General features: G+C 33.8%; 2 protein-coding genes across 36 annotated transcripts; one reads left to right on the top strand and one right to left on the bottom strand.

Moving 5' to 3' along the window:
* The first annotated feature begins 263 nt into the window (after positions 1-263).
* LOC147396554 (DEAD-box ATP-dependent RNA helicase 15-like) lies at positions 264-14,199 on the top strand. Of its 34 annotated transcripts, none has more exons than XM_086451391.1 (9): positions 296-935; positions 1,942-2,014; positions 4,624-5,691; positions 6,082-6,107; positions 12,120-12,202; positions 12,409-12,489; positions 13,357-13,455; positions 13,656-13,743; positions 13,859-14,199. In XM_086451391.1, the coding sequence occupies exons 3-7, from the start codon at positions 5,613-5,615 to the stop codon at positions 13,379-13,381; spliced, it is 294 nt and encodes a 97-aa protein (XP_086307517.1). In that variant the 5' UTR covers positions 296-935; positions 1,942-2,014; positions 4,624-5,612; the 3' UTR covers positions 13,382-13,455; positions 13,656-13,743; positions 13,859-14,199. The 34 variants fall into 34 exon arrangements, 12 of the variants coding, with proteins under 12 accessions (XP_086307510.1, XP_086307509.1, XP_086307517.1 ...); XM_086451392.1 differs by having other exon boundaries at positions 13,357-13,481; XM_086451386.1 differs by having other exon boundaries at positions 12,409-12,509.
* Positions 14,200-15,536: 1,337 nt separating this feature from the next.
* On the bottom strand, positions 15,537-21,361 carry LOC147396553 (uncharacterized). Of its 2 annotated transcripts, none has more exons than XM_086451379.1 (2): positions 18,809-21,361; positions 15,537-16,106 (listed from the first exon to the last, which is right to left on the bottom strand). In XM_086451379.1, the coding sequence occupies exons 1-2, from the start codon at positions 21,318-21,320 to the stop codon at positions 15,808-15,810; spliced, it is 2,811 nt and encodes a 936-aa protein (XP_086307505.1). In that variant the 5' UTR covers positions 21,321-21,361; the 3' UTR covers positions 15,537-15,807. The 2 variants fall into 2 exon arrangements, with proteins under 2 accessions (XP_086307505.1, XP_086307506.1); XM_086451380.1 differs by having other exon boundaries at positions 15,897-16,060.
* Positions 21,362-26,698: the final 5,337 nt, after the last annotated feature.

Raw genomic sequence — 26,698 nt, 5'->3', positions numbered from 1 at the left:
AGAATCTCATACCCGGAATAAAAAACAATAAGAATCAGAACCAAGATTTTATCTAGGTTTCAGTTCTAAGTATATGTGGAACAAACCTAGAATCAATCCATTGGCACCCCTAAACTGACATACATTCAGAAGCCACCTCTTATGAGAATGCACCTCGGATTATCTCCATATCTCACAATAACCATCACGATGGAACCGTCCATTAATCAAGCCAAAGATACAATACTTTTCTTCTTTTTCTTAAATGAGAGTTGAGGCAATTTCAATGTTTGATGCGTGACATTGCCAATGGTGGTGGAGATTGGAAATGCAACGCTGGTATTCGATAGTGAAGATGAGGCCATCAAATGGGACTCATGGGAATCGAACATCAATTGCAACATGTAAAGGAAAATTTTTGAATTTGATTGCAAGTACCATTCCACTACCAAAAAAAATCGTCAAATAGGAAATGACATTTAAAACGGCATTAAACCGTTTTTTTATTTAAAAACGGTATTAAACCGTTTTACTTCTTAAAAATCGTTTTAATCCTGATTTTAAACGTCCAAAATCACCGTCTCTTCCTTTTGGAAATTTGGAATTTGGAACGAACCCCACTCTCTCTCTCTCACAGTCGCTTCCTTGATCGACCTCTCATCTCTCTCTCTCTCTCTCTCTCTCTCTCTCTCAGTCGCTCTCTCAGTCTCTCCCCGATCGACCTCTCGATCTCATCTCTCTCTCTCAGTCGCTCCCTCGATCTATCTCTGATGCGTCTCTCAATCGACCTCTCCATTTTGGTCTTTTTTTTCCCCGATTTTGTGGATTTTTTTCGGGCTTTTTAGGGTTTGGAAATTTGCTTGGTTGCAAGAAAGGGGACTATTATCGTTATCTCGCGGAGTGTAAGACTGGTATTGAGAGGAGAGGCTGCTGATCAATCACTGAAAGCGTATGAGGTAATTTTGCTTTTTTATTTTTTATTTTTATTTTTATAAATGTTAAATTAGAACTATTTCTGCTGATCAATCACTGAATGTGTTCGAGGTATTTTGTTTATTTTGCTTTCTTTATGAATGCTAAATTAGAACTATTTCTGATGGAGCTAACGTAACATCTTTAATTGCTTGATCTGCATTTATTTGGGCTTGAAATCATAATTTGGATTTGAATATCTCGAGAAGTCTAGAAATTCATGTGTTTAATTTTAAAATAGCTAGATTATTCAGTCAAAGTTTGAATTGGAACTTGGGATGAGTCACAAATGGTTAGTGGGATCAAGGTGACAAAAATCTGCAATTTTGTTATTGTTGAAAAGATAGCTATTTTAATAGTTGTCGATTAAATCACGAATTTTCAACAAATTTCAAAGTTTTTGAAAAAGTATTTTTTTTTTCTTCAAAAAATCACAATTAATCATGATTTATTAAAACACTCTCATATTATTCTTATTTTTAGTATTTTTAAGTGTTTTTTTTATTATTTAAATTTTAACGAAAATTTCAAGATTTTTTTTTTCCAGTTTTGAGGAACCAACAGAACCAAAATCTTTGTAGAAGAAGTGTTCTAGCTTCTACCTATAGATAATGAGTTTATCCTCTATATGTTGGTTTCTTATCCTTGTTTGAAGTACTTATTTTTTTCTCAGCGAATCTATTAGTTGGCCTTAGAAAAATAGAACAGAGGAGAACATTTTTTTAAATTCTATTTATTATACCAGATTTTATTGAAATTTGTCCAAAATTTTGAATTTCGGCTATTTCATTTTGATGCTGTGGAAAACCTATTATATGTTGGGTTCTAATCTTGGTTTTTTTTTGCTTTGGTTGTCGTCTATTCAACAATGAGTACAATTAGAAGTCACTTTTTAATATATATTATCTTCTTTAAATGTGTGAAACTTGTTATGGCTTTATGTTTCATTGGTATGCCTTTTCATGATCCTTTGTTCTTTATATGGGTCAGATTATCGGATGGTGCTTCTATTTATGCACTTTGTCGTTCATGGGTGCGAAATGGTTTGCCTGAAGAAACTCAGGTTCGCTCATTTCCATCTTAATGGGTCCTTGTGTACAATCGCAGGCTTGTAATGCTTTGTATGCTATGACTAATTCTGATACAACCTGTTTTTTTCCCATTTTATAATTCTTGAACTCATGCTCTCTCTTATCTTTGTTATCATCTGCACCTTGTCCTATATATCGGGTCGGCAACATGAATCCTATTCAACCATATTAATTAAATGGGCAATGCAAGCAACAATATTAGTATACCTTTGAATCATTAAGAAATCTCAGCAAAATTAGAAGGAAAGATATAGAGCAATCAATGGGTCTTCTAGAATCTGGGAGGGATTGATTTTAGTTCTAAGGTTTCTTTAAATGAATTATAAAGGGTTTCCCAGGGCATTTAAAATCAAGTTTTGGGTTATGGCGTGGTTTGAATAAATCAAAGGTCACTGGTTAAAATGAGGAAAGGGTAGCTGCTAGTGTACAAGCATGGCAAGTCAATTCTTGTGTTATCCAAAATCAGTGGCAAACAACAAATCTTGTTTTGGTTTTCTAGCAAGTGTACTGTTGATTTTTAGTTTAAAGTTATTGTAGATGTGTTTATCCATTTACAACTTCAATCCTTTGTCAATCATTCACTCCAAAATTCTCCCAATCCGCGTTTTCATTCTATCTTCCCTCATTAATTTATCTTTCGTCAAGTTCATCTTAGTTTGGTTTTGTACCTTCAAAGGTAGGTTCACCATTTCACATTTGTGGATGAATGTTTTGCATAATGTCTTTTGGTTTTGATAACTGCAGTTTAGAGTACGATGAGCTTTTACTGCATATTTTAGCTACACTAGCATTTTGCATTGATGAAGAAAATTGTCATAATCAGAGAGAACGAGAACTTTAATGTGTCAAGAATTGAAGAAAAGAAAGAAATTGGGAAGGGGGGAAGCTGTATTAATAGTGTTGATTACAAGGGGTGGGGCTTTGCACCTACTTAACATAGCTACAGGCAAGAACAAAGGTGGCTTAGCATTGACCAAGTGCTGCAATTAACAAGATAATTGAAATGTCCCTTTTCCTTACAAGTGTGTTTGTAGAGTAATTCTAATAGTAGGATTGCCTAAATTGGATTCCTGCCCTTCATTTTGCAAAAAAGGACAAAATTACTGTGTAATCCCAAACAACTTCCTTTAGATTGAAAAATCAACAATGTAGGATCATGCTATCAAATATTTATACACACGATAGTTTAGTTAAGTTGTTGTTTGGTCCTCTGTCACCATTACCAAAAAAACAAAAACAAAAAACCAACTTGATGATTGACTAGATTTGGTTTTCCGGGAGCAAGGAAGGACAGATGATTCTTTTGCCTTTTATAACGTTTCCAAATTTTTGTTATTGACATTTCATTGAGATCCTTCAGTTTAGTCGAATGAAGATTAATGTGGTTCATTTCTTCAATATCTCTATAATTTGTTTTGTACTACTTTCTTGGGTAAGCCTGACATTGCTCTGGATTACATTGTTGGATAGCAGCATTTTGTTACTCACTGTAGTGCACTTGCTTGTGTATGTTTATATACATATATCTTGCATATTTACCAGTGTTCATGAGCAGTCAAACACAACTTGGGCCAGAATATATATATATATATATATGTGGTGCATTCCTCACGAGTTTTCTTTATGAAGGATCATATGTTTAAGGGATATCACTTCAACAGCCTACATGTCCACAACTAATGCTTACATGTCACCATTTTGATGAGTTATCTTCTACTAGACACACCATCAACATTTACATACATTTTTTTTAATATCTTGGGTATCCCCACCCTTCAGGTGGGACTAATCCCGTGGTCACACACACCACCCCCTCGGAAAGTCCTACTTGCAACAGGTTGAGTGAACATTTACATGCATATATACATATGGATGACTAGTGAAATGTTTGTTTCCAAGTCTAATTTTGTAATATATATATATAAGAAATATTCATTATTTGCTCTCTACTTTTTTATCTTTAATGGTAGGAGCTAAAAGAGACTAATGCAAGATGGTATCACATTTTATCCCTTTTTCTTAACACTTGTGAACTTGGTATTGGCAGCCACAATTTGGTGGATGGTATAATTAATAGGTTTTTATGTAAAATGGAAACTGTACACCCTTTGCTCTATCAAAGCCAAAACTTGATAAAGGTCAAAATTGGTTTGCATGTTCATGCTTTTATTTTGAAACCCTAGGTTATTATGCTAGGAAAGTGTTCTTTACTTTTCGAAGACAACAAAGTTGTGTGTGTTTTCATTAGTATGGTACACATGATCCATCTATGCCTCAGCATGAACCATCCAGTGTGTGAGTGATCTATTAGATGGAAGATAGCTCAAAAGAATGAAGCGGCGATCCTTGACCTAACCTGTTCAGGACCCACATTTTCTTCATGTTTGGCCTCCTGCAGGTGAGGTTTTGGTTAAGCCATCTCGATCCAGTTGGGTTTGGGTCAATAACATAGTCCATAGTTACCTGGTAGAAGTCTGTTACTACTTTTGCTTCTCTTCATTGCTTTTAGTATCCATGCTGTTGCCTATTTATTCTCTTGCTTCATTAATTGAGAATTTAGGATAGACTATTTTTTTCCCAGATGTCGATCCATCCAAGGATGTCCCATGAGTAGCAGTGTTCTGATGGATTGATCAGTAGCCAGATAAGTTTTGTAAAATATATTTGCCTTGGTTTCTGTTCTGGTTGAGATCCTAGGGTTTTGATTTCTTTGAAGCTTTTAATCGATTCAAGAATACATAATCAAGTCCTAGAGCTTGTTTTGGAAACATTAAATTGCTGATAAAGGGGACGATGATGCGGCCATTTGTGTCGACTTCGAAGGTGATTGGGAGGTTGTTCTCATGTGAAAATGGTATGGGGTTGTTGTCCAAGTCTGTGGGGAATAGAGGCAAAATTTTCCAAGTTAGATGCTTGAGTAGCATAGCAGGTATTGGGACTCCTCCATGTGTGGACAAGTCATCGATCGATGTAGAAAAAGATGGTAACTTTACATTGGCTGCGAGCTTGAATTATATGCAAACGAGGCGATTTTTTGGTTACGGAAATGGAGATGAGGGGAATGTTCTTTCTAAGATTTATGAAGAAAGGCGTGTCATTGGGTATGTATGTTAACTTGAATTTCTTTCTTTGTCAATAACTTCTTTTGCTTTAATGTTGTTCTATCTATTATTACCATCAAGAAGAAGGAATGTTAACTTTTTGTAGACTTTTTGAAGCTGATTGTAATTTCATTTATAAAAAAAATGGGCATCTTGGTGATTGTTCATTTTATCTAGATAAAGGCATTCGTTTTATGGGTTTGATAAAAAACAAAAAAAAAACAAAATAAAAGATCTCTTCTTTTATTTCACCTTTTAGATGCAGAATTGTGGTGGAGAAGGGAATTTGGGCTCTGCTGGTAGGATAGTGATGAATTGGGTAAGAAAATTTTAGAAGTTGAAGAAGAATTGGTGATGGAGTTATCCATGAAAAGAAAGGTGGAACATTTGAGGTTTGTTTTTTTATTAATCTTCTTCTCAAGAGTGGTGCATACACTCGTTGTAATAATCTGATTACTGGTACTCATACATGACTTTTTTCACAGGTCAGAATTGCCATGGTTGTAAAATATACTGGTCTTTCAGATTCTTACCTCTCTGTATTGAAGGTCAATGTGGTTTCCTATTGATATTCTATGATTTCTTTATGCTATAGACATTTTCATCTTTTCACTCTAATTTATTTCTTAGATATTTACATTCAATGCCCTGGTATCCATATAATAAAGATAGGGACACATATTGGTGTTAGAAACTCACACTCATAATACATTTTTATCAAATATTTTTGTTGTAGATGGAATAATTTTAGATAAGCTGATAGACATTATTGAATTAAGATTAATTTTTATAATATGTTTTAGTATATGTTCTACATGTGAGTAGATACACTCTAATAAAAATTCTTTGGAGTACAATAGTGTCACCACAAGGTCATTCAATGAACCCCACATGACCTAGAAGTTCTTTGTGGTCATTCAATGAGTTTTTGCTTGCAGGAATAAAAGCAACCATGGAAGCTATGGGGCTGTTCGTTTCATTTTTAGAAGCCAACTCTTGTTGTTTTTTTGGCTTAAAAGCCAAATAAGCCATATAAGTAGCGTTCGTTTCGGTTTTTTCGGCTCAAACGAATAGAAAAAAAAACCCAAAATGAGCTCTTTTCAAGAGTCGTCTAAATGAGGCTTCGTTGTTTTTGCTTCTGCGCGAAGTCGATCACCGAAAACGATTTACGTTGAATGACCGAAATACCCTAAACCCTCTTTCGTTCTCAACCTTCAACGATGCAGCTCGTCTTTGTCTAAATCCTTTTTGTTCACTTCAACGAACTGTTGCAGCTCATCTCAGTCTAAACCCTCTTTCGTTCTCAACCTTCAACCTCTTTCGTTCTCAACCTTCAACGAACTGTTGCAGCTCCGAATCCCTTCCTCGTCTCTGTCCTCGTAGCTCTGTGATTTTTTTCTTACCTATTTCTTTTCACCACAGATCGATTATTTAAGGAAAAACAAAAAGAGGGAAAAAAAACAAATCAAAATCAAAACAAAAGAGTAGCAGATCTAGGGTTTCTAGATCAGTTTTTTTTAAACGATTCTCAGTTGCTATTGTCGCAGAAACTTGTTGAAGGTTGGGAAAGGTAAGTTTTCCAACCTTTTGAAACCCTAGTTTATTTCTTCATTTTTTTGCTTGTGTAATTGCTTCGTTTTTTTTTTTTTCTTCTATAATTGTTTGGATCTTATTATAATTTTTTTTTTTAAATTTTGTTTACTAGTATCTTTGATTCTTGGATCATGTAAAGTTTTCTTTTGAAATCAGAGTTTGATTGCTAGGAAAGGTAGAAATATTTTTTTACCTTATTTTTGTTCGAATTTTTTGGCTGAAGTTACGAGTGAAATACATGTATAGGTAGGATTCTTGTACCATTGGTATTATGAGATTCTCCAAAATAGTTTTTCAATAAGAGATAGCAAGAACATACATGAAAAACACTAACACCAACATGGTTTTGGGTAAATGGGTATCATTGACACCCCTAATGAAGCTCAAAAGAAATTATTTATTGAAATACAATTTTGAATCTGAATTTTTAGGTGAAACTAAAGAGGGCTATGGTATTGGATTGCTGTTTAGATAATTCATTTGAGAAAACTGACCTTTAGTAAGACAATTTGAGTTGTTTTTTTTATTTATTATTTTAACTTGATTTTAATTGGGTTCCCTTGGAATGTTTTCTCCGCCTCTAATAATACCCCTGTACCGTACCACAGGGGCGTTGCCCCTGCACCCTCAACCAATTAATTGTCCCTAGCAATAAAACCTCTCCAAGTATACATTGGTGGGCATTATCATCATATGAGATAATGTTCTAGATTTTTTTAAATCAAAATATTTTTCTTTAAAATAAAAATAAGAAAAAATATATATTACAAGTGATAGTAAATTATATATGTTGTAGTATGTGTCTTATATTGAATAGAACACGTATATAGAGAAAGCAGGCGGATGCTGGAGTGGAGAGAGGGGAGTTATGCGTTCCTAACTCCCCTCTCTCCACTCCGGCATCCGCCTGCTTTCTCTATATACGTGTTTTATTCAATATAAGACACATACTACAACATATATAATTTACTATCACTTGTAATATATATTTTTTTCTTATTTTTATTTTAAAGAAAAATATTTTGATTTAAAAAAATCTAGAATATTAGCTCATATGATGATAATGCCCACCAATGTATACTTGGAGAGGTTTTATTGCCGCACCAACTTTCTTATGTAACAACCCAATCAACAGAAATGCATAGAGTGTGGTGTGCAGATAGCAATTATAAATTTCTAATCTCTACATAACCATGTGATTTGTTGATAAGGATGAGCTCTTATAGTAGTTATATGAGAGATAATTTGGGTTCTTGGGCAATCAAAGCATATTTTCTTGATGATTCTTCCTGGTAATTTTGAATTATTTTGACTTCTTTTAAAAAAAAATTGAATTTAAAAAGAACAACAAAGATTGAAGTAAACAAATTTTTGTTGCCTAATTAAATTCTCATAAATTTTATTTGCTTCAAAGCAATTAATGTTGTGATTAAGGATAGCTCAATAAGAACTGAGTAGTGTTCTCGCTCCTTGATATTATTTTTAGTGATAGCATATAAAGATGGACTATCTATTTTTAGCATTTATGCAATTTTTTTTAGGGACTTTTGAATTTTAATTGATCTTGGAGATGTAAGTTGAAATGAAATGCATTCTGATTCATTTGATTTATTTAAGTTGTCAGATGCCGAGATAAAAAGTAACAGAACCAAAAGAAACAGAGTCAAAAATTGATTCCGCAAGATGGACACCCTATCTTCATAAGATTTAGGTTGATATCTGCGTGGAATTGGTTAAGAAGGGAAAAAGACCTGGTACTTAATTGAATGTATCAGGATATTCATCTCTAATGAAGCAATTCCAGACAACGACGGGGCTCAGTTACACTAAGAAGCAATATAAGAATCATTGGGATAAAAGTAAAGCTATGTGGGCTAGATGGATTAAGCTAAAAGCATGTAGTGGTGTGGGTTACGACGCTGTTAATAATAGGGTATTAGCGAGCGATGACTGGTGGAACTCTTGGTTGGAGGTAATTTTCGATTAGTTTATCAAATAGAAAAGTCCCGTTTACCTATTCAAATCCATTAAAGAAATTTATTTATTTTGTAGAAAAATAAAATTGATGCATAATGGCGTTACGAAGGACTGGAACATGTTGAAGAGTCGGACATACTATTCGGAGGGACTTATGCTATTGGAGAATATGTCGTAAGCTCTTCTAATCCTGGTGCACGTCCATCCATTGGGTCATCTAGAGTTGGAGAACATGAGCTTCATGATGATGATGATGGTGGTGGTGGTGGTGGTGGTGATGACGATGATCTTGCATTTGTTCAAGAAACGCAACCACCAAAATCCCAACCATTATGTCCTCAGCACCTGTTGATATTTCTCCTAATACTGATGTTGATGGTGATGGTATCCCTACATTTTACTGCACCAACACACAAGAAATCTGGAGATTTTCAATCTCATTCCAAACGACAAAAGATGACGAATGCAACTATGTTGGGACAACATATTGATCGTTTGATTGAAGCAGTTTCGTCGATGACGAGCGCGAGTAGTGTACCACCTTCACCACCACCTACACAACCTGGTAGCATTAGGGAGTGTATTGATCTGTTGGATGCAACAACAGAGATCATCCCTAATAGTGATCGTTATCAGTTTGCACTGAAATATTTAGTATGAAGAAGGAGTACAGACAAATTTGGTGTATGTTGCGAACCGATGAACTTCGTATTGGGTGGTTGGATGGTGAAATGAAGGATGATCGAATTAATCGTTCTAAATAGTATTTGTGTAGTTTTTGATATGTATGTTTATTGCCATCTTTCATTGATGGTTATGACTATATCCCACCCCTATGGTGGTATGTTATTAACAATATGTATTTATTTTTTTTATGTTTTGTGTGGATTGGGTAGTATGCCTGTTATATGGTGAATGTTAAACATGTCTATTGTGTTATCTATAATGAAGCAGTATTATGGTTTGAATTTATATAATTTGTAATTGGGTATTTATACAGACTTATGGATTCCGATGATGATATTTCCACGCACGATGATATGTCCAGTAACGATGAAGTTCATGACGTGAATACCGTAAATGATAATCTATCGTTAGATATTTTGATAATAGGTGCCGTTGTTGTAATACAATAATACGCTGACACCTTTATCTATAGAGAATCACATAGGAGTTCCGTTTATACTGGAGCAGATTATGTGCGTCATATCATTGATGAAGACATGCAATGATTTATTTAGGATGGAGCGACATGTTTTCCTAAATTTGTGTGACATATTAGAAGGAAGGGATCTGTTAAAAGACGAAAGGAAGATCTCGGTCTAAGAACAAGTTTCAATCTTTATTTATACCGTGGGTCACAATGAAAGGCACAGGATACCGAGGGCTAGTTTTAGACATTTATTAGATACAATTAACAAATATTTTCACATAGTTCTAAGAGGCTTACTTGAAATTTCAAAGCTTTTGATCGTTCCTCCTAATCTCAACGAAGTCTCGATGCATATACGAATCAATGAAAGATATTGGCCATATTTCAAGGTATTTTCTTAGTGATTTTCCTTTATTTACCATTATTTCTAATAACGTCAAATATCGTTATTTATATTTGAAATATGTAAATATAAGGATTGTGTTGGGGCGATTGATGGGACACACATTAGTGCACATATCCCGTTCGTGCATCAGAATAGATTTCGAGGACACAAAGGCATAACACAAAATGTTATGGCTACTTGTGCTTTTGATATGACATTTACATATGTTGTAGCTGGATGGAAGGGATCAACTAATGATTCTTGCGTGTTCCTCGACACTATTACGAAGTCATCGTTACAATTTCCACATCCTCCTTCAGGTTAATTATTTTAAAGTGAAGATAAAATGCAATATTAAAATGCAATTTCCACATCTTCGTTCTTAATATGTTATTTTCTTTTTTTAAGGCAAATATTATTTGGTCGACTCTGGATATCCATTGATGGAAGGCTACCTTGCACCTTATCGGGGTGTAATATATCATTTACAAGATTTTAGAAGAGAGTCGAGGTCAAGAACAGATAAAGAATTCTTTAATTATATGCATTCTTCACTTAGGAATGTCATAGAACGATGTTTTGGAGTTTTAAAGGCAAAATGGCCAATTTTGAAGTAAATTTCACGTTACAAATTCGAAATACAACGAGATATTACATTGGCTTGCATGACACTCCATAATTTCATAAGGAAGCATGCAATTACAGATGAAGAATTCTTACGTTTCGAAGAAAAACAAATTGTGGAAGATGAAGGGGGTACACCTGAACATGATAATAATGGTGAGCCTGTAGATCGTCGATTTCGTGTTATCATGGAGAAGACAAGGATTGGAATAACTAATGCATTATATACTGTTTATAATAGAGCTTAAAAGCTTTGATCTATTTTAGATTTGTTCTTAATGAAAATTATATTTCTCTTTTTGTATGACATTGTAATACTTTTTATTTGATAAAATGTGATTTGTGTATTATGGGATGTTATGCGGAGGTTGGATTGTGTATGGAATGTTAATGTGTATGGGATGTTATGTGGAGGTTAGATTGTGTATGGAATGCTAATGTGTATAGGATGTTATATGGATATTAGATTATGTATTATGCAGGTATTTTTTTTTCAGAAAAATCTCATATGTCCATTTTTAAGGGGAGATGTTGCCGAAATTTCTATAAAATTATAGAATTTATAAATTTTGTTAAAGTAAAATAATTAATTTTAATTTTATATATATAATATATATATATATATATATATATATATATATATAGTGTAATTATATATTTATTAAGAGATTCTAGTCATTTTTTGTTATAATGTTAATAGTAACATTTCTCTTAAAATAATGATGAACTATAATGACTTAAAACATATTGATGTACATATTATGTATTTTTTTTTAATGTTAATGTGTATTAGATATTGCGTGGATGATAGATTATGTATTATGCAGATATTTTTTTTATCAGGAAAATTTCATATATCCATTTTTAAGAGGAGACATTGTCGAAATTTCGATAGAATTATAAACTTTATAAATTTATTTAAATTAAAAATGATTATTTTTATTATTTTTTAATATAAATTTATTATATTTATATATGTATTTAATGTAATTATATATTTATTAAGGTATTCTGATAATTTTTTATGTATTCTGGGTGTATTATCAACATTAAGGGTATTTTGGTCATTTTATCAGAATCTAGTAATAAAAAGCTGTCAATCGAACATGCTTTTCTGGCTTCTGTGCTTATGTAACGAACAAGCTTCTGCTGGATATGACTTTTCAGGCTCCAGGCTTCTGCTTCTTCTAGAAGCCAGCTTCTGAAGCTGAAGCTGGCTTCTGTAACGAACAGACCCATATATGCATCCCATGGATGAAGAGCCTTATGAAGTTGGCCTTGATGTTCATGGCTGCCATGATGGGCCTAAAAATGGTCGACTTAGAAGGTAGCCATTGACTCAAATTATGGTTATTGACGCTTTTAAAATCATTACTAATTGATGCCCTTAGATAGTCCAGTCATACTTTGGGGTCTAATTTTTCACTGTTGAAATTTTTGATAAGCTTAGTTCTTATCGATGATGCAGCACATAATGTTTATCCTTTGGCTACATGTTAATTTTTCTTGATTTTATTTTCTTTTGATATGCAGGGGATATGTTAGAATTCACAGTTCAGAATTCAGAGATTTTCTTTTGAAGCCAGAGTTTCTTAGAGCCATTGTAGATTCGAGGTTTGAGCATCCTTCCGAAGGCAAACTTCTAACTTCAGTCTTCAAACTTCCTTTTTGATTTTCAATAACAAAACAAATTAGTTGATTTATTAATTGATAATACTCAGAATATTACCATTTTTAAATGCTAGATATCTATAAAAAAGGATAACTAAATGTTGCAGTTGCAGTTGCAGCCATTTTCGTATGTTGGTTTTCCTTACTTCGGCTGCTTTGGTTCTCGAAAATTTTCTAGTTTTTGTTAATTTCCTTAAATTATGCCTTTTTTTAATTGCGTTCCAATTACCTTATTCTTTCATATTGTGGCAAAGGGCAGAAAGCCATTTATTATCCAAGTTCATTGTCTAATGCTGCGAAGATGTCAGTGACCAAAAAATCTGGATTGCTTCTCTTACCTTTTTTTTTTTCGATGTGCAACATGAGGCAGACATGATCTTCATACTGAATATGCATTAGAAATGAATTTTCTTTTGTGGTCTAGATTGTCTTTTGTTTTGAGTTTGGATGTGCATCAGAAATGTCTCTTATAAAGGTTGGGTCATCTTGATGCATTCTAACCATGAAATCCTGACAGTTAAAGCATAAAAACCAATGGTTGGGATTTATCCTAGGGACATGCGTCTTATCCCTATTGTTGGATTTCGTGCTTCAACAGTCTTGATTTCTTGTTTGTGTGTGCGTTAGTTAGTATCTATTCTATAGATTTTGTTGAGAACTTTACCAAGTGCAAGATTGATGTTTATCTAAGTTGTATACTACTGTTTGGATATTTCCCATTCTGTATGGTTGTTTGTGCTTAAGTTCTGTCTATGTGATGTGTACTCTGCTCTAATTATATTATTTGATTTTGATAAATCTCAAAATCAGTGGAAAATGTAGTCTGAGGTGCTAGAATCGAATGTGACTTGAGTGGAATTATCCACGGGGTGGAGGAGTTGTGTGAAGAAGTCAATGCATGGATAAGAGGTAAGTAGTTAGTGCATGGATAAGAGGTAAGTTGAGTACTTTTCTTCGATGATTTTATTATTGGTTGCTGGTCTTTTTGCTCTTAGTCTTGTAGTTGGATGGATTGATGTAGATAGTTAGCACTATTGCATCTGTCCTGTGATGAGGTCTATTTTTTTCTTGCAACTATGGAATTTATCTGATGCATTGGGTGTGTGTAGGCAACAATATTTTCACCATTGCCCAAACAAATCTAGGACACCGCTGATGATTGCCATGTATGAAGATGATTCTCCCGACTTGAGAGAAGTAGGCAGAATCTTAGAAGACACGCTTTTATATACAAATTGCACTATGATCAATCTATTTGTTTGTTAAGGGGACTACTTTAATCATTGTTTTTCTATGGGATTTGGGTTTTCAGATCTCAGACACTCCTTTGAAGTTGCGGAAGCTCATCGTGAGAGTATGCAATGTGGTGACATGAAGGGCTGATCGATTGGCAGCTACAAGCATTGTGGGGATCTTAAAGAAGATAGGGAGAGAAGGGAGTGATGGCATTACGAGTGGAAGAACCAAGAGTTCAAGTGAATCAAGTAGCAACATGAGAACAGTTGTGGCAATCGAGGAGAGTCTGTTTTCAATGTGCTTAAGTAATGATTGTGAAGGTTTATCGATGCATTGTAATTTTGGATTTGTAAATTATGACTGATTCTAAATATTTTTATGTATAAACTAATGTGATAGATCTTCTCTTTTTGGGTCTATTTTGACCGCGGGTAACAGGTGCGTAGAAAAAAAAATTTTAATTTAATTTAATTTTAGATATCGATTTATAACCGGTGCTTAAAGTCTCAGACTTAGGACATCAGTCTTATAAACATCGGATTTTAAAGTGATGTCAATGGTACAGTTTTCAAAATTAATTACCAAAACGGTAAACTATAGCAATTAATTTCGAAAACGGTAATTTTACCGTTTTCGAAATTAATATTTTTTACCAAAACGGTAAAAATAGTAAAATGTAAATTTTTTTGACGAAAATACCCTTTTTTGTTTTACATATGTATTTACCATTTTAACCTTAGAAATAAATTAAAATCCAACTAAATCTTTCTCTTCTTTTTAATATTCCCAACACTAAATAGAAATATGAAAGACAAGAGGATTTTTTCATAATTTTAATCAAAATATAAAAAAGGGTATTTTCGGTAAAAAAATTTACATTTTACTGTTTTTATCGTTTTGGTAAAAAATATTCATTCCGAAAACAGTAAAATTACTGTTTTCGAAATTAATTACTACAGTTTACCGTTTTGGTAAATAGACGAAATGTGATGCATGTTTTGGTAAATTTGCCTTTTTTAATTATACAAATGCAGATTTGGAATGGTTTTAAGCCGTTCCAAATTCGGAGGTTTGGAACGGTTTTTAGCCGTTCCAAATCATGAGATCTAGAACGGTTACCAGCTGGTGAAATTCGTCGCCTTGATTAGAGATGGTCAGTCAACCATTTTATACTTGCTTAGGAACGGTTATAAACGGGTTCTAATTTCCATATTTGTTGTAGTGTGCATGCCTTCCTCTAATATGTTTCATGGAGCTTGCATTGTTTAGTAAATAGTTCGACATCAAACAATCTTTGTCCTTTGTCATCTTTAAGATTGTCCTTTGTTGTCTTTAAAGTGCCAACCTGACCTGATATTTGTGGCTCGAATTAACATCTATAGTAGCATTGATTTTTCATATTAAATAATGGGTCTGAAATTTAAATTATGAACTTGTCATGGTTTCAAGAATTTTATTATTATAGTTTTTGAAAGCTGTTGGGGCAGAATGTTATGGTAAGCACATTCATCTGAAAGCTTTAACTAACGAATAATCCGCCATTCAAGTATAGAAAGATTTTTATCTCAACTAAGCCACTAAAATAAAAAACAAAATACAAAAAACAAAACGTTTCCTTTCATCTCAATTCAATTTTGGATTTCAATAATCCATTTTCAAGATAAGTTTTCAAATTCAATTTGTTTCAAGCATATAGTTCAATTATTTTTGGTTAGAAGAAATATTATTGTTGTGAATAGAACCATAATATATAACCACTCATATAAATATCCTTCTTGGGCTCATAAATCAGCCATTCTCCTCACACTAATAACATCATATTCCTTAAATAACAACAAAAATAAGGGCCTTTAGTGCTATTCATTTAGTGAACAAGGTTTTTCTTTGTTTTTTCCCCCAACTAAATTGTATTAAATAAAGGATCTGGAGACAGAGTTGAGTGGGTGATTATTTTTGCCCATTGAACTTCTGTTTGGTGATCAATTATTTGACTAATTCAATTGGGAGAAAGAAACTATGAAAAACTTAGTTCATAGAAAGTAGATTCTGCGAAACAGAACGCATGGTTGGCCGAGATTGTGGATTAACATTTATACAAGCAAGAGCCAGAATCAGTATAGAAGCAATTTTGTCTTCAACTTGTGGATCAGTAGGAGGTGAAAGGCGCGAGTCTAACACATTCTTTAGCATTATTGTTGGATCACTTGCAGACCACAAAGATGTTATTAATTCCCCAGGATGCCTCCCCATGATCACTTCCATAGCCAATACACCAAAACTATAAACATCACATTTTTCAGTCACAACCATTGTGCTTGCAAGTTCTACACACAAAAAAAAAAAGTATTTAAGCTAAAATAATTAAAGAAAGGTGTTTATATTGAACTTATAATTTTTACAGAATCAGGTATATATGCCATATTTCTTAAATAACCCTTTTTTTCGAAGATGCAAAAAATGGTTAATTTGTTGCTTTTAAATGGTGGTTTCTTCACTACTCTTTGAATATTGAAACTTATTTAGATAATTGTGAAATTATGCCCAAAAACTAGTAAAAACCATGGTTTTAAATCTCATCCGAGATCAAGATGACTCATCCCATACGTCTCAGTATCATCCACCAACAAGACGAATAAACAAGTCAAACGTATAGTACGAGATTTAAAACCATGGTTCATTTTTCTCATTGTTGTTCGAGACGACTCAAACATATCTGAAAACTTGTCTGAGATGACTCAGTCTCGTTCATAGACGAGACAGGACATCAAAACGAGTTTTAAAACCATGGTAAAAATTCCCAAAATACAATAATAAGAATATTTGAACCGTTGCATTATTCCAACATAATAGATCTTCAGGAACTACATCAAAAGCATATACAAGAATAGCAATGTATAAGATTTTGTCTCTTTTAAACAAACAAAAAAAAAAAAAAAAATAGCAAAAAAAGTTATTTACAAAAATGGCTACATACCCAGTTTTGGAAATGTTTTTATATCCAATTTTGTAATATTTGAAATGGTCATATCAACCTTCCATAGAGAATGTTATGGTAATTGTTTGGTTGGATGTCCACTTGATCCAAGATCGAGTAATGTTTGGGTAATTATGAGGTACCCTTTTTGGTGAAAATAGTCTTCACTGGGGTAATGAAACTGATGACATTACACTTGAGCGCGGTGGAATAGACTAGAAAAAGATATTTCAAAGGCTGTAATGGTACCAAAATGTCATCAAAGAGATTTTTGGCATTGTAACCAAGGTGATGGCTTTTGGGAAAATCAAGGGTTGTTTGGAAAGTTGTTGAAGGTGAGGGTTTTTTGAAATTTTTTTTGTCAATCTCAAATGGAAGATCGAAGCCAATGGTTATGTATTAGTAGTTTTAAAACCCACCGATATGTATTTAATTTTCGATTAAAACTTGGACTGGAAGTACAAAACATGGCATGCAAGAATCCAAAGTTATTGTGCTGCACTTGTTTTAAAATGTTTACAAGATTGGGAATATCCAATATATGGCAATGAATTGTTTATTTACCAAACAAGCTATTAGGTACATTTATATTTATTTAAATTTACCTTTTATACCCTTTGCATAGATATTTACCCCCTCTATGCTAAATATTTTGTTTTAAAAACGAGGAAAAATTACTTAAAGGACCTTGGCAGAGGGATTTTTTTTCTAAATAGTCCCTAATTTTGGGTGGTTTCTTGATAGTCCATTTAATAAAATTTTCCTTTTTTAATAGTCTCTGGACCTCATCTCACGTTTATCATGTCTTTGAAATACCCAAACTACCATTTTCTCATCTTCTTCACTTATTTAAGTTTTCCAAAGCCGATTGCGATCATTTTTTACGATCTTTGGTCATGAATGATGAATGGAGAATGATATTCTCTTAATTTTGAACAGTTAAACGTATTTTTATTTATTTCGATCTTTCTTTTAAAATAATGAAGATTGAAGTTGAGATTCTAATTTTTTTTTATGATTACATCTTAACTTTCAAATTTCAACTATGACATATGCATTTTAGATATTTCGAGGAGATCTATCAAGTATCAAAGTCTGAAAAGTAAATAATAAAAGAAAATTTTGATTCACATTATAGTGTCGAGTTCACCACTTTTTATTGTATAATTCAACATTTTTATTGTCGAACTCACTACTTAGTGTCCAGTTCACCATTTTTTATTGTCAACTTCAATATCTATTACTTAGAGTCAAAATCACCTCTTAGTGTTGAGTTCACCATTTATATTGTCTAGTTCAACATCTAATTACTTAGTGGTCGAACTCAACACTTAGTATCGAGCTCCCCAGCTTTTATTGTCTAGTTCAACATTTAATTATTGTTGAGCTAAACAATATATCATAGTTGTAAATTTTGATTTGCAACGATGATATATGCATTTTGGGTATTTCGAGGAGATTTACGAAGTATCGAAAAACAAATCTGATTTACATTAAAGTGTCTAGTTCATCACTTTTTATTGTCTAGTTTAACATTTTTATTGTCGAACTCACCACTTAGTGTTGAGTTCACCGCTTTTTAATGTCTACTTCAACATGTAATTACTTCTTGTCAAACTCACCACTTGGTCTTGAGTTCACCACTTTTTATTGTTTACTTCAACATTTAATTACTTATTATCGAACTCACAACTTTGTATCAAGTTCAACACTTTTTATTGTCTTGCTCAACATTTAATTACTAGCAAGCTTGACAATATTTTCTTTATAAAAAAAAACCATCGAACTCGATAGTAATTAAATGTTAAACTAGACAATAGAAAGTGAACTCAATACTAACTGGTGAGTACGACAATAAAAATTTGAAATAGACAATAAAAAGTTTGAACTTGACACTGTAAGTGTAATTGAGATTTTTTTATTTTTTTAAGTTCAAAATTGGGTAAATCTCCTCGAAATACTCCAAATGCATAGAGTGTTCTAATTAATGATTAATACTACCAATTCTACGAATAAAAAAAAAAAAGAAAAGAGTTTGTAGTAGAAACTTACCCGGAGCAAGATAACCATATGTGCCTGCAACTGTAGTCTGTAATGATGAATTGATCTTTAAAATCCTTGCAATGCCAAAATCAGAGATACAAGCCTCTAATTCTGAATCCAATAAAATATTTTTGCTTGAGATGTCTCTATGAATGATGGGCAGTGTGCAGTCATGATGCATGTAAGACAGAGCATGGGCAATACCATTGATAATATTCACTCTCTTAACCCAATCTAATTCCATTGCCCTTCCCTCACTGTTGAGAATTTTATTTAGGCTTCCCCTTTCCAGATATTCGTAAACCAAAAACACGTGTTGTTTGTGAGAACAAAACCCGTAAAGTTTCACAATGTTTCGATGTCGAAGTTCTGTCAAAACTTGTACTTCATTCGCAAAACTCTTCATATCGTCTAACTCCTCACTTTCCTGCGTACAAAGTTTTTTTATAGCTAAAACATTACTTGATAACTCTGCCTTGTAAACTCGGCCATGTCGTCCCATCCCGATGCAATATTTTTCATCGAAATCTTCTGTGGCTTCGATGATGTCTTTGTATACAATCCTTCCATCATAATTCCATATTGCAAATATATCTCCAGTTCTTGATGCAATATCGGTCTTCTTTATCCTTCTCAGATTTATCTGGCGACAAAAAAGACAGAAGAGTCCCACTAGACAAAGAAGCAATGTGCCTAGGAATGAACCAACAATGACGACAAGAAGCTTATTTTTGTTTTTTCGCGCATCAATTTTTCTAGGTCGATTGCAAGGTGGAAATGAGCTAAATTCACTGCATAAACCTTTGTTATTACTGAATGCCTTCGGTGAAGCCTTTCGAAAAGCTTTACTGTCAGGAAGAGGGCCCTCTAACTCATTATTCGAGAAATCGATGGATGACAAACTAACCATATCACTTAAGGAAGGAGGAATGGAACCAATGAGTTTATTATGGGAAAGATTCAATCTTTCTAACATAATAAGATTTCCCAATTGTGGTGATATCTCCCCAGTAAGTGAATTTAGACTAAGGTCTAGTAACTCTTGTAAGGCTCGCAAATTGCCAATCTGAGATGGGATGTTTCCAGTGAAATTGTTTTTGCTCAAACTCAAATACCACAATTTTGAGCAATCGCCCAATCTCTCTGGAATCTTTCCACCTAGCTTGTTCATCGAGAGGTCCAAGAACTCCAAATTGGATAATCTTCCGATTTGCAATGGTACTTTGCCCGAAAGTTGGTTATCATTCAGGCTCAAAGTGTACAGAACAGATAACTTAGTCAACTCCTTTGGTATCTCCCCAACAAGTTGGTTTAAAGAAAGATCGAGCACTCGTAATTGAGTTAACTTGCCTAATTCATTTGGTATATTACCACTGATCATGTTACCACGAATTTTTAGCGCTGTCAGATTTTGATTTTCTCCCCAATTTGGTGAGAGAACACCAAACAATCTATTGTAACTCAAATCAATGTATATCAGATTTGGATACAATCCAAAATCTAGAGATAAATTTCCACTGAGATGGTTTCCATTAAGTCGGACTCGGACCAAGTTTGTGCAGTTTCCCAAGCTTTTTGGGATGGGTCCCATGAAATGGTTGTTGGCTGCACAGAAATGTTCTAATGATCCACCTTTACATACTTGTGGTGGTAAGTGGCCCGAGAAGCTGTTATTAGTCAAATCAAGTGCAGATAGAGATGAAAGATTTCCAATTTCTTGAGGTATTGAATCAGATAATCGATTGTGAAAAAGACGCAGATTGACTAAGCTCCTCAAAGAACCAATGTTATGAGGGATTGGTCCTGAAAGAGAATTCATTTGAAGGTATAGACTCGTGAGCCTACTAAAATTACCAAAAGATGGAGGGATGGGACCGGATAATTGATTATTAGCAAGGATAAGAATGACTAAGTTCCTCAAAGCACCAATGTTAGGAGGGATGTATCCAGAAAGATAATTTCCTTGAAGAGACAGAGTTGAGAGCTTGCTCAAATTACCAAAAGATGGAGGGATGGGACCAGAAAATTGATTTTCAAAAAGGCGCAGATCGACTAAGTTCTTCAAAGCACCAATGTCAGAAGGGATTGGTCCAGAGAGAGAATTTCGACCAAGGCAGGCATTGGTAAGCTTGCTCAAATTGAAAAAAAATGAAGGGAATGGACCAGATAAATTGTTTTGATAAAGATCAAGGTGAGTGAGTTTGGAAAGTGTACCAACTTGCATCTGGATGGTACCCGTGAATTCGTTATCACTTAGATTTAGATAGACAAGGTTTGGCAAGGAAGAGAAATTTAAGTGGTTGAGCTTACCTTGTAAACCCATGTTCGAAAGTTTAATTTTAGCTACGCTTCCAGCTTTGTTACAAGCTATCCCAAGCCACTTGCATGGGCTTGACGCACTACTGTTTTGATCTATTGTCCATGAACTTAAAACAGCTTGACTTCGGAGACTGGCTTTCCATTTAAGGAGAGCTTCAGATTCAGATGGAAATGCTGCTTCTGTTTTGAAGGAAGCTACCATAAAGAATACAAGTAACAATGCAAGGGAGAAGTAATACTGAATATAGGCCATGCTTGTGAGTTGTGGATTGTGGTAGTCCATGCGCAATGGGATCTTATATATAATCTTACTTCGAATCCCTTTTAAACAGAGTTGGTGAGTTAAAAAAAAATAATAATAAATAAATTCTAACGTGTAAAAGGAAAGTACGTGCATCTTGATTGAAGACTTATGCTGCTTTCAGGGAGAGGTCCGTTCAATCCCAGCTTATTAATAAAAAATTAAAAAAAAGGACACCACGTTAAAAACATGTAAGAGAAATGTTGTATGGTTTACAAAATTTCTAAAGTGAGGAATCGTTTTGGATGTGTGCCCCCAACAAATTAACGTTTGGCTCACTCCAGAAATGATTTCTAATTCTTGTATTCTTACCCAGATAAAATGGCTCAAATCCAATTTGTAAAAACCATAGTAATAAGGTTTGGATTCAATCCAGGCTTCAATTCTGTTCATTCAAATGAATTTAGGAAAATCTCATAAAAATAGGAAAAAAATTTGGGATATTCAAATGATGGCTTTGTGTTTCTTCTTAAAATATATATAATAAGCCCACCAAAAATCATCCTCACCAAAAATCAGTCCATTCCAAAACTTCTAGCCCCATGTTTACTAGTTGAAAAACCGTGGACCGTCCATTTTTTGTAAACCATTTTTGATGGGGTTAGAAGTTTTGGAATGGGCGGATTTTGGTGATGATGATCTCCTCACCGTAGAGATCATCCTCACCAAAAATCAGCCCATTCCAAAACCTCTAACCCATGTTTTGAAAAATGCTTGTTGCTGAACATTTCCCTATATATATTGGGTCCCGTTCAGCACCCTAAGCTTTACCTTACACTTTAACAAACGTGTTTTGTTCTACATGGGTTAGAAGTTTTGGAATAGGCTGATTTTTGGTGAGGATGATCTCTATGGTGAGGAGACCATCCTCACCAAAAATCAGTTAATTCCAAAAATTCTAACCCCATAAAAAATGATTTACAAAAAATAGACGATCCACGATTTTTCAACTTGTAAACATGGGGTTAAAAATTTCGGAATGGGCTGATTTTTGATGAGGATGATCTACTAATCATAGAGATCATCCTCACCAAAAATCAGCCCATTCTAAAACTTTTAACCCATGTAGGACAAAACACGTTTGTTAAAGTGTAGGGTAAAGCTTAGGGTGTTGAACATTTCCCTATATATATATATAAGATTAGGATCCGTATACACATAAAGCTACTCATAAAGCTACAACCTGTTTTGTCTTATATGGGCAAAAATGTTTGGAATGGACTGATTTTTTGTGTGAATGATCTCTATGGTGATGAGATCATCCTTGTCAAAAATTAGCCCATTATGAAACTTCTAGCCCCATGTTTATAAGTTGAAAAATTTTAGACCGTCCAATTTTTGTAAATCACTTTTGATGGGGTTAGAAGTTTTGGAATGGAATGATTTTTTGCAAGGATGATCCCTTCACCATCCTCACAAAAAATCCATTCCAAACCTTTTTAAATCATATATGACAAAAACATTGTAGCTTTATGTGTCTAAGGAACCCCACCCATATATATATATAGGGAAATGTTCAGCACCCTAAGTTTTACCACACACTTTAACAAACGTTTTTTGTCCTACATGGGTTATAAGTTTTGGAATGAGCTGATTTTTGGTGAGGATGATCTCTATGATTAGAAGATCATCCTCCCCAAAAATCAGCCCATTCCGAAATGTTTAGCCCCATGTTTACACGTTGAAAAATCGTGGACTGTCCATTTTTTGTAAACCATTTTTGATGGGGTTAGAAGTTTTGGAATGAGCTGATTTTTGGTGAGGATGATCTCCTCACCATAGAGATCATCCTCACTAAAAATCAGCCCATTCCAAAACTTCTAACCCATGTAAGACAAAACACGTTTGTTAAAGTGTGTGGTAAAGCTTAGGGTGCTGAACGGGACCCATATATATATATATATATATATATATATATATATGGGTCCCGTTCGCCACCCTTAATTTTACCACACACTTTAACAAACGCGTTTTGTCTTACATGGGTTAGAAGTTTCGGAATGAGCTGATTTTTGGTGAGGATGATCTCTATGGTGAGGAGATCATCCTCACCAAAAATCAGTTCATTCCAAAACTTCTAACCCCATCAAAATTGATTTACAAAAAATGGACGGTCCACGATTTTTCAACGTGTAAACATGGGGCTAAACATTTCGGAATGGGCTGATTTTTGGGGAGGATGATCTTCTAATCATAGAGATCATCCTCACCAAAAATCAACTCATTCCAATACTTCTAACCCATGTAGGACAAAAAACGTTTGTTAAAGTGTGTGGTAAAACTTAGGGTGCTGAACATTTCCCTATATATATATATATATATAGGGTCCCGTTCGCCACCCTTAGTTTTACCACACACTTTAATAAACGCGTTTTGTCTTACATGGGTTAGAAGTTTCGGAATGAGCTGATTTTTGGTGAGGATGATCTCTATGGTGAGGAGATCATCCTCACCAAAAATCAGCTCATTCCAAAACTTCTAACCCCATCAAAATTGATTTACAAAAAATGGACGGTCCACGATTTTTCAACATGTAAACATGGGGCTAAACATTTCGGAATGGGCTGATTTTTGGGGAGGATGATCTTCTAATCATAGAGATCATCCTCACCAAAAATCAGCTCATTCCAAAACTTCTAACCCATGTAGGACAAAAAACGTTTGTTAAAGTGTGTGGTAAAACTTAGGGTGCTGAACATTTCCCATATATATATATATATATATATATATATATTTTTGAAAGCTATGGTAGGTGTATAGATTTGAAAGCTAAAGAAAATAAAATTTTGAAGGTGAAGTGTTGAATTATTATCATATTTCTCTCTTGATCGATGAATCATTAATGAATTCGCTAGTCCCTGACTCAAAGAATTTAACAATTTTTTGAAGAAACAAAAAATCTAAGAACTTTGCCACCATGATAAAAACTAAAAACTACCTAATCACTAATCATATTGAATTTGGGTGTGTTGGTAAATTAAGACGGACATGGATGGAAAATTTTAACGGGAAAGATGCCACGTAACTTTTTTTTTTTCTCAAACAAAATATGATTGAAGTAATTTGGACTGACATGTGAAAGAGAGGGAAAAAAAACGAAAGAAAGGCCGAATCTTAAATCGTCTAGTGAAAGTCAAGTCGTGACCATTATGCTGAGCACTGGCCCACAATTTATCATAGCCGTGTTGTTGGGTGGAGGGTACACATAGGCATGATTTACACAAAAGCGGATCCTCTGTAGCACACTATTCCTCTAGCACATTTTCAACGGTGGAGAGAGTGCTACATCAGCCGATAAAATTAGATCTCACATACTTAAAATCTGGGGAGTTCACTAGCCGTTCACTTTAAAAGACATGGATCTACATAAAAAAAAAACAGATTTTTTGATTAATTTTGTTTCTAAATCAGATCTATGTCATGATCACAAGAGGTTGAGATGTAAGTTTTTTTTTTTTTTTAAATAACTCTTTCAACCATTTAAAGTGTGCTATAGGGTTGCCATAGGAACCGCATGCTATAGAGGACTCGCTTCCGACTTTCACATGTTCACGTTTGGTTTAAAACTGGCCGACTAACTAAGCTTTCCTAGTCTCGAAGGCAAGGTGATCAAATTAATTATCCAACACATCAACTTGTATTTTATTTGAGAAGACTTGAGCAAGTCGTCATGGTCATTGTCACCAAAAAAATTGTATCTTTTGAAAATTCAGAAGATACAATGAATAATTCCCAATGAATTTTCGAAAGATACAAAGGTTTTTTTTGGTAACAATGATCATAATGACTTGCTCAAGTCTTCTCAAATAAAATACAAGTCGATGCGTTGGATAATTAATATTGATCATCTTCCCTTTGAGACTAGGAAAGCTTACTTGAGTCGGCCAGTTTTAAACCAAACGTGAACATGTGTAAATCAGAAGCGAGTCCTCTGTAGCACACGGTTCCTATAGCACACTTTAAATGGTTGAGAGAGTTATTTAAAAAAAATTAAAATTAACATCTCAACCTCTTGTGATCATGACATAGATCTGATTTAGAAAAAAAATTAATCAAAAAACTTGTTTTTTTTATGTAGATCCATGTCTTTTAAAATAAATGGCTACTGAAACTCCCCAGATTTTAAGTATGAGATCTAATTTTATCAGCTGATGTAGCACTCTCTCAACCTTGAAAGTGTGCTACAGGATCCGCTTCCATGTAAATCATGCCAATGCGTACCCTCCACTCAACAACACGGCTACCATAAATTGTGGGCCAGTGCTCAGCATAATGGTCACGACTTGACTTTCACTAGACGACTTAAGATTCTGCCTTTCTTTCTTTTCTTTTTCTTTTTTCCCCTCCCTTTCACATGTCAGTCCAATTACTTCAATCATATTTTGTTGGAGTGAAAAAAAAGTTACGTGGCATCTTTCCCTTTAAAATTTTCCATCCATGTCCCGTCTTAATATACCAACACCACCCAAATTCAATATGATTAGTCATTAGGTAGTTTTTAGTTTTTATCATGGTGGCCAAGTTCTAAGATTTTTTGTTTCTTCAAAATATCGTAAAATTTTTTGAGGCAGAGACTAGCGAATTAATCGATGATTCATCGACCAAGAGAGAAATATGATAATAGTTTAACCCTTCAATTTTAAAATTTTATTTTCTTTAGCTTTCAAATCTATACACCCACTATAGCTTTTATTTTATTATTATTATTATTATTATTATTATTAATTTTTTTTTTTAAAGAAATACAAAAACATTATTTGTATATCCCAATTCTTTTCCCTTATTTTTATGAAAATTTCCTAAATTGATTTGAATTAACCGAATTGAAGCATGGACTGAATCCAAACTTTGTTTCTATGGTTTTACAAATTGGATTTGAGCCATTTTATCTGGGTAAGAATACAAGAATCAGAAATCATTTATGAAGTGAGCCAAACATTAATTTGTTCGGGCACACACATCCAAATGATGCCTCACTTTAGAGAAGAGAAACTCAATTTCTCTCTAGCATAATTGGATTGACAGGGACAACATTAGATTTTTAAAATACTTTAAAAGAGATCTAAGGGTAAAGTTGGCATTATAAAATATCTTAAAAGATTTCTCTCCTTTTCTCTCCACTTTTGGAGAGAAAGAAAACTTACCTTATTTTCTCCCCTCTTCTCTCCAAGTCTTTTTTCTTCTCCCCACTTAACAATCCAAACAAAAGAAATGGAGAGAAACTCATCTATTTTCTCTAATCTTCTCTTCTCTCCATTTCTCTCAATCCAAACATAGTA

The sequence above is a fragment of the Akebia trifoliata genome, chromosome 8 (genome assembly GCF_017979445.1).
Source record: "Akebia trifoliata isolate Shusen 1 chromosome 8, ASM1797944v1, whole genome shotgun sequence".
NCBI lineage: Eukaryota > Viridiplantae > Streptophyta > Magnoliopsida > Ranunculales > Lardizabalaceae > Akebia > Akebia trifoliata.
The sequence above is the reverse complement of the archived record's forward strand: the minus strand, read 5'-3'. Positions and strand labels throughout refer to the sequence as shown.

Coding starts and splice junctions, on each gene's coding strand:
- LOC147396554 (XM_086451381.1), top strand. CDS start 4,836: ATGATGCGGCCATTTGTGTCGACTTCGAAGGTGATTGGGAGGTTGTTC. Junction 5,144..12,042: donor GAAGAAAGGCGTGTCATTGG/GTATGTATGTTA, acceptor ATGACTTTTCAG/GCTCCAGGCTTCTGCTTCTT.
- LOC147396553 (XM_086451379.1), bottom strand. CDS start 21,320: ATGGTAGCTTCCTTCAAAACAGAAGCAGCATTTCCATCTGAATCTGAA. Junction 16,107..18,808: donor ATATGGTTATCTTGCTCCGG/GTAAGTTTCTAC, acceptor TTTTGTGTGTAG/AACTTGCAAGCACAATGGTT.